This window comes from Taurulus bubalis, assembly GCF_910589615.1.
Source record: "Taurulus bubalis genome assembly, chromosome: 1".
Lineage (NCBI taxonomy): Eukaryota > Metazoa > Chordata > Actinopteri > Perciformes > Cottidae > Taurulus > Taurulus bubalis.
In genome coordinates this window covers 44,064,472-44,077,644 of record NC_136589.1, presented here as the reverse complement: position 1 = coordinate 44,077,644, position 13,173 = coordinate 44,064,472, and the positions used below count along the sequence as shown (strand labels likewise).

The 13,173-nt window shown below is 41.6% G+C and overlaps 1 protein-coding gene across 1 annotated transcript; it reads right to left on the bottom strand.

Moving 5' to 3' along the window:
* Positions 1 to 9,995: 9,995 nt before the first annotated feature.
* LOC306732868 (cytolytic toxin-alpha-like) lies at positions 9,996 to 12,004 on the bottom strand (the record flags this gene model as incomplete). Its single annotated transcript, XM_079214043.1, has 4 exons — positions 9,996 to 10,168; positions 10,267 to 10,513; positions 10,829 to 11,727; positions 11,905 to 12,004. 4 exons carry the CDS (start codon positions 12,002 to 12,004, stop codon positions 9,996 to 9,998), a joined length of 1,419 nt encoding a protein of 472 aa, XP_079070169.1.
* Between the last annotated feature and the right edge of the window lie 1,169 nt (positions 12,005 to 13,173).

Genomic DNA, 13,173 nt, shown 5'->3' with positions numbered 1-13,173 from the left:
AATTGCTAAAGTACCGTAACCCTTGTGAGAAAAAATCGCTACGTTTTAATATTTCTGTAAGCTCCTTAACATGCCTAAGCGATTATAACGTTTCACTAAAACCTTCATAAGTACCCCTTACAACGTCGGATTTCAGTCAAAGACACATCCCTGTCACCGTACGGGCCTGTGGGAGCCTTATTAGTGTCTCCACATTGGATGTTGCAAGATCCTGCGATCTCATTGGTCCTCCGACTCTTCTGAAAGCGAATCAGACGGCACATGCCGAAGAAGGGGATCATTTTGATATGCAGCTTGTCATGGTGTGAGCAAGATTCAGGTCAAAGTATGTCCTTTTTTCAATTTCTGAACCGAAAAACACTGTTTTTGGACTGAATATGCTTCCTAACATGTCAATGCATGTGTTTACTGTTATTTATTGCAGATGTAGATGCTATAGGTCGTAATCTTTCTAAAGATGTGCAGTATTAAGCCTCGTTTATAGTTCTCCGTCACGTCGACGGCGTACCTACGCCGTCGTCGTGACGCCGTCGTTGAGCATTCGAAATTCTGCGTCGAGGGACCGTGTTGCTCTGCAATTGACCGCCATGCTGCCAGGGGGGTGTGTCTGTGTATCTGTGTGGTTTCAGGGGTTATAGCCGAATTCCGGTCACAGTAAACAATTGCGACCAAGTTAGATCGGCTGCATTAAAGTAGGAGCTCATCAATATTGAAGAGCAAATGCTTATCTTGCAAATGTTGAAGCGCAGGCGACAGAGAAGACGTTTGCGGAGGTGGTCTGTACGACCACTAAACCGGTCGAGGCTGGGAAAAAGCAACTGCCGGAAATTACGTTCTGAGCGGACCAATCACAGCGCTTGTGGTCCGCGTCAACGCGACGCGTAGTTAGGATTTTTTGGAGGTGCACGTCAGGCTCTGGCGTAGGGGTCTGCGTCGACGGCTAGGTCGACCTGACGGACAACCATCAATTAGGCTTTACTCTGTGGCATGATGGGAAGGCAACGAACAACATGATGGGAAGGCAACGAACAATACAATTAAAAAAACTTGGGTAGCAATCAAGGAGTCATTTTGGGGAATCTTGCTCAGACTCTTAACTTTTGATCATATTAATGCTGAAAATATATATACTTTTTTAAGGCAAGGAGTTGCGGATTCCTTATGCCGAAATATTTGCGCGACCAGATTACATGTTAAGTCAATGCACAGAGGCGAATGGTTGCGAAAAAGCGGATTTTTCGCCGGGCGGCGTGATAGAGGTGAAATGGCGTTGCGAATATTCGCAAATTTGCAAATCTTCTTTTTCGCGGTTTAATTAACAATAATAATAATAATAATAATAATTTGCCCGACACGGAGTTGCAAAAGCCAATTGGCGTTGAGAAAATAAAGAAAAATGTAAAGAATTACAAAAGAAACTGGGATACAAAAGGTAAAAAAAAGGAAAACGTATCTGAACCAAACCGCACACAGACATGAAAATAGCATAATCCCACTCTGTACAACAATAACATAGTCAATGACTAAAGTAGTATTTTCTGGATTATGATGTTAGGAACGTGAGCACCAGACATCATTGAGGCGGCTTGTTCTCTCCGCTCGGTTCATTTCCCATTTGAATCACGTCTTCAGATTTACTGCACAAGTTTTCATGTTTTCAGTAAATGTGAGTTAGAGTGACGAGCGTCTGAGCACAATGCTGGGAGTGTGTGTGTTTGAGAATCAGAATGTGTGTGTATGTGTGTGTGTGTTTATAGATATGAGTGTCCAAGGCTTGTATTTGTGTATTTACACTATGATGTGCGTGTGTGTGTGTTTGTTTTGTGAGAATCACAGTGTGTGTGTGTGTTTATAGATATTAGTGTCCAAGCCTTATATTTGTGTATTTACATTATGATGTGTGTGTGTGTGTGTGTATGTGTGTGTGTTCGGTGTATGTGTGTGTGTTGCAACATGTCACAAGCTCCGGCTGCCAAAGTCCAGATTTATGCCAAGATTAATTATGAGCATGTTGTCCCGGTTGGGATGAAAACGACATGTGCAGTAATCACTTCCCGGTGTCGGGCGGCGGCGCTGAGGCCGCGCTCACACGCTGCAGTCATGATGCAGATGGACAGATAAATCCTGCCACTGCACGTGTTTGACACGCAGCCTCGCGCTGCATCCACCGACGGGTGACCTTCTGAGCCCCAGAGCCCCCAAAAATGGGGGCTAAAAGCCTTCTGTCCCTCTTGTTCCCCGTGTTCAAGTAGTCGTAGGAACCCCAAATGAGTTATAATACCTGTGTTATTTTATATGAATTTATTTGTGAAAAGAATGTATGTTTTCAAAAAAATCACTTTTATACGATATTTTGATCATAACTATGAACATGCAGCATGATATGAGGCCTTAACAGCAACCCACATACTACTTAGACACCTTTTGGGAAATATCAGGACCTAAATAATCAGAATCAGAAACAAAAATCACAATAAAACATTGGCATGTCAGGAAGAAGCTTCAGTTAAAAAAAGGAAAAATTTGGTTAAAAAATTTAAAAATTACGTATTCTATGGCGAAACAGTGTCCGATTTGGGCATGCTGGGTATTGAAATGTAGCAGCTTCCGCATGTGCTGTATGACATGGTTTTAGAAATGTGGGTGGACCAGGGAGGATAAATGTGTGCTGAAAAAAAAAGAAAAGAAATGCCGGACGTGTTGTGACTTTGCAGGTACTATTAGGGGGTTATGAATGATTATTGCTTAGTTAGACTCCCACAAGCCCGTAGGGTTACGGAGATGTGTTTGTTAGTGAAATCTGTTGTTGTAAGGGATACTTATTGATGGTTTAGTGAAACGTTGCGGTTGGTGCCTACAGTTTCCGGAGTTTAAGTAAGTACTTAAACTTAACGGTTACTTAAATTTGTTTTAACCATAGGTCTCTTCTCACAAAGGCTACGGAATTGTAGCAATTTAAATGAAGTTAAACAACCATGTGGTTGCGGAGATAATTAAGGAAACGTTTAAAAAAACTGTTGTCTGAGAATAGGCGCTGGGGGGCTTGGTGCTGAACGACGGTCAAAGCCGCCAAAACGGAGCAGAAACTAGAGGCATTTTGGGAAACGGGCCTATTTGTTTTAAACGCCGACACGGCATCGCCGAACAAGCAGAATTATTTAATCACAAAGTGTGAACAGTTGATTTTCAGTATCGGTTTAATCTCTGTGCGTCCAAGACGGGATAGGCACACAGTGAGTTTAGCCTAGCTTAGCACAAAGGGGAAACTGCTAGCCTAGCCCCAACAACCCCAAGTAACATTGTAATGTTGTGTCCTGTTAGCAATCGTCCATTTTGTACATTTTGTTTAAAGCCTGTTATTTCATACTGTTGAGTTCCTCATCAGACTCAAATTACTTTACTTTGCCAAAAGAAAAAAAAAGAGAAAAAAAGAAAGAAAAGACTGCAAGTCCCAGAATTCACCACCCATAGGCCAGTGCATGCTACTGATTACTTCAGGTTGAAACACCTGTGAATGGATGGTCTCACAGCAAACATTTCACCTGAGACGGAGAGGTAAGGAGTCAACTCATGGTACAGCCAAAGAAGCCACTGGTACTGTAGCTATTGGATGGAAATTGTTTAAAGTTTATTGACTTTTTTTAATAACTTTTTGCTTTTTGTGTTTGAAGTTTTTCAACCTAAATGGACCAACCAGCCAACAATTGACAAATAAGAAAAACAATAAAGATTGAGCTGTGTTGGGAACGAGTTGTCCCGTTCATCCTTTGGACCAAATGCACCAACATAGATTCTATGCTTGCAGCCCTGTGCACCTCCAAGTTAAAATACACTAAAACTGTTGACAGGATAACTCCAGGCAACTACAAATAAGGTTATTACTGATGAACCTTTGATCCATGGAGGTTTTTAGATCCAGAACCAGGACTGAGAGGGTCAGACTGTCAGACCCTGCTGCAGTAGAATGAGAAGTTGCTCAGAGACACTACTACTTTAGTCCACAGGGGGCACCAGAACCAACACTACTACTTTAGTCCACAGGGGGCACCAGAACCAACACTACTACTTTAGTCCACAGGGGGCACCAGAACCAACACTACTACTTTAGTCCACAAGGGGCACCAGAACCAACACTACTACTTTAGTCCACAAGGGGCACCAGAACCAACACTACTACTTTAGTCCACAGGGGGCACCAGAACCAACACTACTACTTTAGTCCACAGGGGGCACCAGAACCAACACTACTACTTTAGTCCACAGGGGGCACCAGAACCAACACTACTACTTTAGTCCACAAGGGGCACCAGAACCAACACTACTACTTTAGTCCACAAGGGGCACCAGAACCAACACTACTACTTTAGTCCACAGGGGGCACCAGAACCAACACTACTACTTTAGTCCACAAGGGGCACCAGAACCAACACTACTACTTTAGTCCAAGGGGGCGCCAGAACCAACACTACTACTTTAGTCCACAGGGGGCGCCAGAACCAACACTACTACTTTAGTCCACAGGGGGCGCCAGAACCAACACTACTACTTTAGTCCACAGGGGGCACCAGAACCAACACTACTACTTTAGTCCACAGGGGGCGCCAGAACCAACACTACCTCTTTAGTCCACAGGGGGCACCAGAACCAACACTACTTCTTTAGTCCACAGGGGGCACCAGAACCAAAACCAACCACCAGAACCAACACTACTACTTTACTCCACAGGGGGCGCCAGAACCAGCTTTCGCTTTTTGCCTGAAGTAGCTTCTCTTACTTGACAACTCTCAACGCACACACACACACACACACACACACACACACTACAAAACACACACACACACACTCTACAGGACACACACACACACAGTAGACAAAGTCTTGTCTCATCTGACCCACAATGGTACAACAGTGTGTCTTGACAAAAACTATTGCACTGTGTGTGTGTGTGTGTGTGTGTGTGTGTGTGTGTGTGTGTGTGTGTGGCTCTAGCAATCCCTCTGTCAGCTGACCCGCTGTCACTCCAGTAAATCTGCATGTTGGAGCTTCATCAACGGAGCTTTTGTTCTCTCCCACCCCGTCTCTCTCTCTCTCTCTCTCTCTCTCTCTCTCTCTCGCTCTCTCTGTGTCTCTCTCTCACTGTGTGTCTCTCTCTCTCTCTCTGTGTCTCTCTCTCTCTCCACCCCCCTCGTGAGCAGCGTACATTTATCCCATTGTCACCTGAATGCCACTAAAACGCGTCATGCGCAACAGAGATGTTTGCTGATCGTCATCCGAACCTCCGGCGGCTGCAACACAGCGGAGGGTTAACTCTGATGGTTAATCTGTCGTCCTCCATTGAATTTTTTTTGTGTGTAAGGGCCGTTCTCCTGGGGGTCAAAGGTCAAAAGCAAAGGTACATCAACTGTACAGCCTCCTGGACCCTGCCTCCTTTTCTCCTGCCTCTTGCCTCCTAGGCCCTCCCTCTTGGACCCTGCCTCCTGCATCCTGCCTCCTGGGCCCTGCCTCCTCCCTCCTGCCTCCTGGGCTCAGAGGACCTCCTTCCTTCCTCCTGCCTCCTTATTCTGCTCAGAGGACCGAGGACCGAGGAGCCCCGAGAGCGAGCTTCCAGGAAGTGTTTTAACGCTGGACACGCCCCCTCACTGTTCATCTGTTATTTGATTGTACGCTGCAGCTGAGCGGACATATCGCTGGAGTTTCATACCAGAGACGATCACAGATTAAACTCAAGCTATATATTATATCTGTTTTCTGATTCACCAACTGGTTAAAATATGTTAATTGTAGGTCTGAACAACAAAATGACCACAAACAACTGTCTTCAAAGATTTGATCTGTTGTTTCCCTCAATAACCTTTATTTTGTATGTAATTAAAATCAGAGAGAGCTGGAGAGAGGAAACACTTTTTACAACATGTAATGAAGAGAGACTATATTTATATTGTGGGGTATTTTATAATGATGTCACAATCAGAATTTCAAAACATTTGATTTGTGTTTATATGAGAAAAGAAGTCACTGTTCACATGACAAGAACTCTGTAGCAACCCTGTCTAAAAAAAAATTCAAAGGTTGGGTGCATTCCTAAATTATATCTTTAGAATCTCAATTAATTCCATTAATTACACTTCTTATGGCGAAAGCTGAGTATTATCATTCTTGTTTATACTAATTCATAGGTTTATGTGTTATTATAAGTTATTAATAACCATTAAATGTTTGTATATTTATTTTTTCATATTTATTAAATCTGCTATTAATCTGCAATAACGCTACAGTGGTGTAGAATTTATGAATTAGTATTACAAATGTAAAAACTCAAATAAATCACAAGTACCTGAGAACCGTATTTACTAAGTAAAGTCTGTGACTAAATGTGTTCTGTTAATCTCCAGAGGTGCAGTAGGACAGATGGAAGTGGCTGTCAGCAGAGTAACAGTCATAGACTGTATATAATAATAATTTTGTTGACTGCCATTTTGAAGCTTTGAGTTGCCATCTTGTATTTTTGCAACCAGAAGTGACACGAGATGCTGGAGACAACCGACTGCTGAATAGTTTAGTTTAGTTTAGTTTATTTACTGGATCCCCATTAGCTAACGCCTTAGCGGCCGCGAATCTTCCTGGGCTCCACAGGAAGGACAAAATACATACAAAAAAATGTGCAAAACATAGAAAGACAGAATAAAAATAAAAAGTTGATGGCTAGTATGTATAATATGCAGTTCAACCATAATTTATACAAGATCAGATGACTAAATCAGATGACTAAAAAGCAAAGGAAAACGTCAAGGGATTGATGTCCTAAGGTGCACCTTTAATTGTTTTTTGAATGACAGATTATTACCAGTATAAAAGCTTTTCAGGCAACCGAATTGTTGCAATTAACTTTGTTAAATGAAACAAGGACAACTTCCAGACCAGACAACGCTGTGGTGTCGACCTGTCAATCACAGTAGCCCCGCCCTAAAGCATCCCCTGCTTTATGGTCAGTTTGACTCTATATGACCATAATTTACTAAATGAACATCATGCTGTATAGAAGAAGACTTGAAACTAGAGATTGAGACATAAACTCATGTTTACAATGTTTACTGAGGGAATAAATCAAGAGAGAAGTAGAGTCACTTATATTGACTTCTATACAACCAGAGGGGTCACCCCCTGGTGGTCAGGAGAGAGAATGCAGCTTTAACACATGAAGCATACACTTCTATACAACCAGAGGGGTCACCCCCTGGTGGTGAGGAGAGATAATGCAGCTTTAACACATGAAGCATACACTTCTATACAACCAGAGGGGTCACCCCCTGGTGGTCAGGAGAGATAATGCAGCTTTAACACATGAAGCTCGACTTCAGTTGGTTATCTCATGACAACAAAGGTCCTGGAAGAGAAAACGTAGCTGCAGAAGGTAAAGAACGCCACACTGAGACATTAGAGGACAACAGACACTTGAGGAATAATACCATTTATTAATGATTAATTATTTAAGGATTTCTCCGTCTGTCAGTGGAAGCCATCACATAACCCTACAAGACAACAAAATAATATCAGGAAAATGAAAAATATTCAAGTAGTAATTGTTGTAAGTTGATCTTTAAAAACGTTTGTCAATCGATGAAGGTTTCTCAGCCTCCGAGGCTTTCAGGTTCTTTCTTTCAACTCTTTTATTTATACTTCTTCTATAACTACCCTTTAGTCAAAAGTTGTACGTCTGATGAAAATGTATTTTCCAGTAATATTTTCCTCATAATTTTATAATTTATACATCAATCATTCAGAAAGAGTCACCTTATTATCAAAGGACAATAACATGCAATCCAATACACATCAATATAATAAGCCATTAACCTATTGCCTCATAGACAGTAAGACAAGTAAAAATTTGTGCTGGGCAAAGTTGAAAAAGTTTAATTGATTGATCACATGATTTTTCTGTGATTAACAGCGATTAATCACATTATGCGCAAAATTCAATAATGAACGAAAAACTAGTGTATTGCACGCTTTTATCTTCCTGTTAGGGACAAGCCACTCCTTCTTTTTGTCCATGAATGAATGAATGAATGAATGAATGAATGAATATGAATGAATGAATGAATATATACTTTATTAATCCCCAAGGGGAAATTTAGTGTAAAGCAGCCATTTACACAGAAAATAAGATAAGATACAAAAACAACAGGGATGTAAGATATATCTGTATGAAAGAAAGAATAACAGAGTATTAATTTAGGAATCAAATTAAATTAACTTAAACTTAAACGTTTAAAAGTCGAAGTGCAAGAGTGCAAGTATGTATGTGCATATTAAGGTGTAAATAAAAATAAAATAAAATAAAAATAACAAACAATAGGAGAGTGCAAAAATGCAATAAATGTTTATAATATGATATGTTAAGTGTAGGTACCTATGAACATGTACAATGTTTACAGTGTTTAATCCACAGAGGAACTAGCAAGCGGTGACCTGTTGTAAAGCCGTATTGCTGTCGGCAGGAATGTTCTCCTGTAGCGGTCCTTGGTGCAGCGGAGCGTGAGGAATCTCTTAGAGAAGGTGCTCCTCTGGCCCTGCAGCAGGTGGTAGAGAGGGTGGTCCAGGTTGTCCAATATGGACAAAAGTTTCTTCAACGTCCTCCTCTCCACCACCTGCCCCAGAAACTCCTGCTTGCAGCCGATGATGGAGCCGGCCTTCTTAACTAGCTTGTTAAGTCTGTTGGTGTCACCGGCTCCAATGCTGCTCCCCCAGCAGACGATGGAGAAGTACAGGGCGCTGGCCACAACCGACTGGTAGAACATCTCCAGCATCTTGCTGCACACATTGAAGGATCCATGTTCAGTAGTAAGGGTCCCTGTTAGGGACAAGCCACTCCTTCTTTTGTCCATGTTCAAGTTGTTGCTGTTCTAATTCAGCAGCACTTGCTGGACTGTGCTTGAAGGCTGTTGTGCATTTGGCTGTCTGGACATTGTTAACGCACTGTTCTGCAGAGACACTGAGACAGAGCGATGAGAGAGTGCGCTCACAGGGGACGTGTTCGACCGGCAGAAGTCTCTCAGCAGCATCATAGCTCTTCACTATCCGTGCTATGTGTGCTGACTTTATTGGAAACGTTCCACTGCTGCAACATGAATAAAATGTTCCGCCAACGTTTCTGCAAAATGTCTGTCTTCTGTTTTCATGACAGTCAAAGCATGTGAAGTAGCACCCAGTTCATCAATATAATGAACTGTAACTCTGAGATAACCCAGCGATGTCCAGTAGTCTCAGTGAGAGAACAGCTGGTGCACGTTGTAGCGCCGTCACTTGTGCAGTTCGCTCCGTTTCATACAACTTGTGTATTCTCCTGACGACGGTGCGTCTTGAAGCTCATACGTCATTCATTGGATTCTAAGGACGCTGGTTGGCTGCTTCAATGCTGTGTAACCCTTTAAGGTACTTCAGGCTCGTAGTACTCCGTGATGAGACAATAGCAGTTTGCAGTGGTTACAAATAGCTTTACTTTTATCAACTACGCCATCTGGTGTAGTTGATAATTTATCTCATTTATCAAACGAGAAGATTCATCCATCAGTCGTCTAATCAAACAGATGTCTTATCGCCTGAGGGTATCAGGTACTTTTCTTTCAGTTCTTTTACTCTTCGTTTTTCTTTAACCTGCTCGTACTCCCACCTGTACTTAAGAGATCCAGAAATGTGTACTTTAACAGGCTTTCTGACGGTGACTTCAAACTCAAAGTCCTTATTTCTGTAGATCTCTGCTTCATGATTTTTAACTGTATCAATTGTCTCTTTAATCAGATCAAGCTTAGCTGACCCAATCTTAACCTGCTTCTGCAAATTCAAATATGAATTCTCGAGCTGCCTTCTCTCTCTGAGGACTTCCTTAATCATGTTCAAGCTTTTGGTTTCTATGACATTGAAAGCAACAAAGAACCTCTTCATGCCTTCTGTCCCCATGTTCCATCCATCTTCATCTTCTTCACCCCTACTCAAGCCTACTGCAGGTGATTTTTGTCTGCAAACAACACTGAGTTGTTGAATTTGAAGTGAATCAGCAGCACATTCTTTGTTTTGGGACACAGGACACCTGATTCATTGATTCCCTCAAGAACTGGTGGTTGCTGGCCGTCAGCAAATGTCACCAGAATTCTGATGTTTTCTGTCACATCTTTGCCAAAGATTGAGAGCACAGAATCAAACACATATTTCTGTGATGGTGTGAGTCGTGCTAAAGCAGCCTGAGCTACGAAACACACAGCGTCACACCTGCTGAGGTCAGTGCTCTGCATCTGAACACATACTCTGTGTTAGGACTCAGAACGCTCACTGTGACCTCTCCATCTTTTGATGCTGTCTTCTGCTTCCATCCTTCCTCTCCACTGACACAGTACTCAACAGAGTAGGAGGTGGTGTTCACTGCTCCAAATTTGGGTGGAGAAATCTTCAGCGTCACACTGTTGTGGTTGATGTCACTTACAGTTCCTGTTTCAGGCTTTGAAGGGGGCTCAAAGTTCTCATTGACAGAAAAGCCGTCTTTATAAAAGGTAGATGCTTGAACCTTTCTGTGCTTCATTTGTCATTCCCAAAGTCAAGAACTTAATGTTCTTGTTCTCCTTGTTGGCCTCTGCAAAATCACTGAAGAGCTTTGCTTTCTGCCTCATTGCTTCTGCGACTTATTTTGAGGCGTACCATTGTTCCTTCTCTAGATCTTGAGTGTGTGCATCTTGAGGGTTGCCTGGTGTTTGTCTTATGTAGTCTGATAAGGTTGAGAGGTATGATTCATCACTTCCCAGTGAGGTGAAGACAAAACAAACCACATGGTCTGCACTGAAACTTTCTTCAAAGTCAAAGTTCGTTGGAGTTCCAGTCTGAACTCAGAGCTCTCTTTAAAGGTTTTAATCTTTTTGCCAATCTGTGGGAACTGCTGTGCAGTGGTGGTTTTCAATGCATCATTGCACCTCATTTCCAGCTCACTGAAGTCCTCCAGGACACTCTGGGATTCTTGAACTAATCTTATACTTAGCTGGCGTACAAGTTTAGCAGCAGAAGAATCTAAACTTGTCAATGGCAACAGCCAGACCTTCATTAGTACGGCATTCTCTCCGTTGGCTCCCAACAGTCTTGGCAGACTTTGGTAGACTTCTACTGCATCCTGAAAGGACACAGGATTCTTTTCAAGAGAAAAGTCTCCATGGAATTTGCAGGAGAATTTATCAACCTTCTCTCTGTCTTTGTCTTCCATCTTCAGGGAACCTTCACCGTCTATTGCAATGGAGGGAATCTTCTTGATCATCACCTTCAAGTTACCCTGAATGTCTTGGTGAGTTTCTGTTCCAGACACCTCACGGTCAAAGACAAAGAAGGCTTGTGCCCCATAAAGAACAGCTGTGACTACATGTGTTGCTAATCTTTGATCAAAGACATACGGATACTTCACATTGCCTCTTCCAAGCTGATTCATGGACAGTTCCTGGACCTTTGTGGTAGCTTTGTAGCTTAGTGTTACTCTGGCCTGATTTCTGGAAGTCTTACTATCGTTCAGGTATTCGGCCGATCCTCCAACCTCCACCAGTCCACTGAAGAAACTGGCCTTCAGTGAGGCTTCAACATTTAGTGCTGAAGATTTATCTGCAATAGATTCAGATGCGACTATCTCAAAACTATTATAGGTCTGTGGTCTTTCACCAATATGACTTTTCAGGTCCTCACGGTCCCACAAAGACATTCCTGCAAAAGAAGAAGTAAAAATGAAATTCAGCTTCCAGAAGCAACCAGACAGGAGAAGGTGCTGTTACGTCCTACAAGACTGATTACAAGATGTGAGATGAAACATTGTTGAATATTACTTTAAATACATAATGTGTGGTTGTGATGCATTAAGTATCTTTACATCTCAATTCTTACCAGGGATGAGGGAATCTTTGCGGCAGTCGTACAACATCCCGAGGCTGAAAGGTCGGCCGAGCGCTGCCACCTCTATTGTCCCTCTGGCTTCAGACTCCATCGTTCAGTCTGAACTGGAAAAAACAGTTTGTTGTTTCATTTATATTAATATAAACATTACACTACCATGGACTTATTACATTATGTATTGTTTCAGTTGCAATGAGTGTGCATGTGGCAAACTAGTGACTCTTCAAACAGTATTGAGTTGGTGACCAGCTTCCAGCTCAAGCTGGATAGGCAAGGATTTAAAACTACCACAAAAGATATGCAAAAGCAAAACATCTTAAGAGACTTAAAATGACTACAAAGAGACTCGAAACTTCCACAAGAATTCTCAAAATAACAACAAAAGAGATGCATAAGCAAAACAGTTACAGACCCTCAAAATTACTACAAAGTTATAGGAAACGAGTACAAAAAGGCGCAAAACAACAAAAAAGTTACTCAAAATGACCACAAACAAACACTTGTGAAACAATTACAAAGAAATTCAAAATTACTACAAAGAAGAGGAGACTCCAAACAACAACTACATAGATACTCAAAACTACCACAAAGATGCCAAAATTACTCAAGAGACTGAAAATTACTACAAAGAGACTCTAAATGATCTTACAAAAATGCGTAACTTCTACAAAGAGATTCAAAATGACTAAAAGGACTCAAAATAACCACATAAAGATGATATGCAACAACAATGACCATGCACCAAAACAACAACAAAATACTCAAACCAATCACAAAAAGATGCAAAACGACTGCAGAGACCCAGAATCAGAACCATTTATTGCCATGTATGTTTTCACATACAAGGAATTTGTCCTGGCGGGATGTGCATGACATTTAACAATAAACATTTAACGATAAAAAAGTGCAATAATGGAAGTAATGTTTACAATTAAATCTACAGTAGAATATACAATTAAAATAAAGTGCACAGACAACAGATGACAGTACTTAAGGTGAAATGTAAGTAAAGGTGAAGGTGACAAGTTTAAATTAAGTGGCAAGTGTGTTTAAATATCAAGTAGTTATTTATAACTGTCCAACCATGACCCCTCGGCTCCAAAGGGTTAACACCATTAAATCAACTGAAAACAATATACGATCCTTTGTGTCAATATTTTAGATGGATTTTTATTAGAACGTTCCCTAAAATCTGTCCGGAACAGAAAGCAATTCTGTTTCACTGATCATGTACACAGACACAAACTCCGTTATAAATCC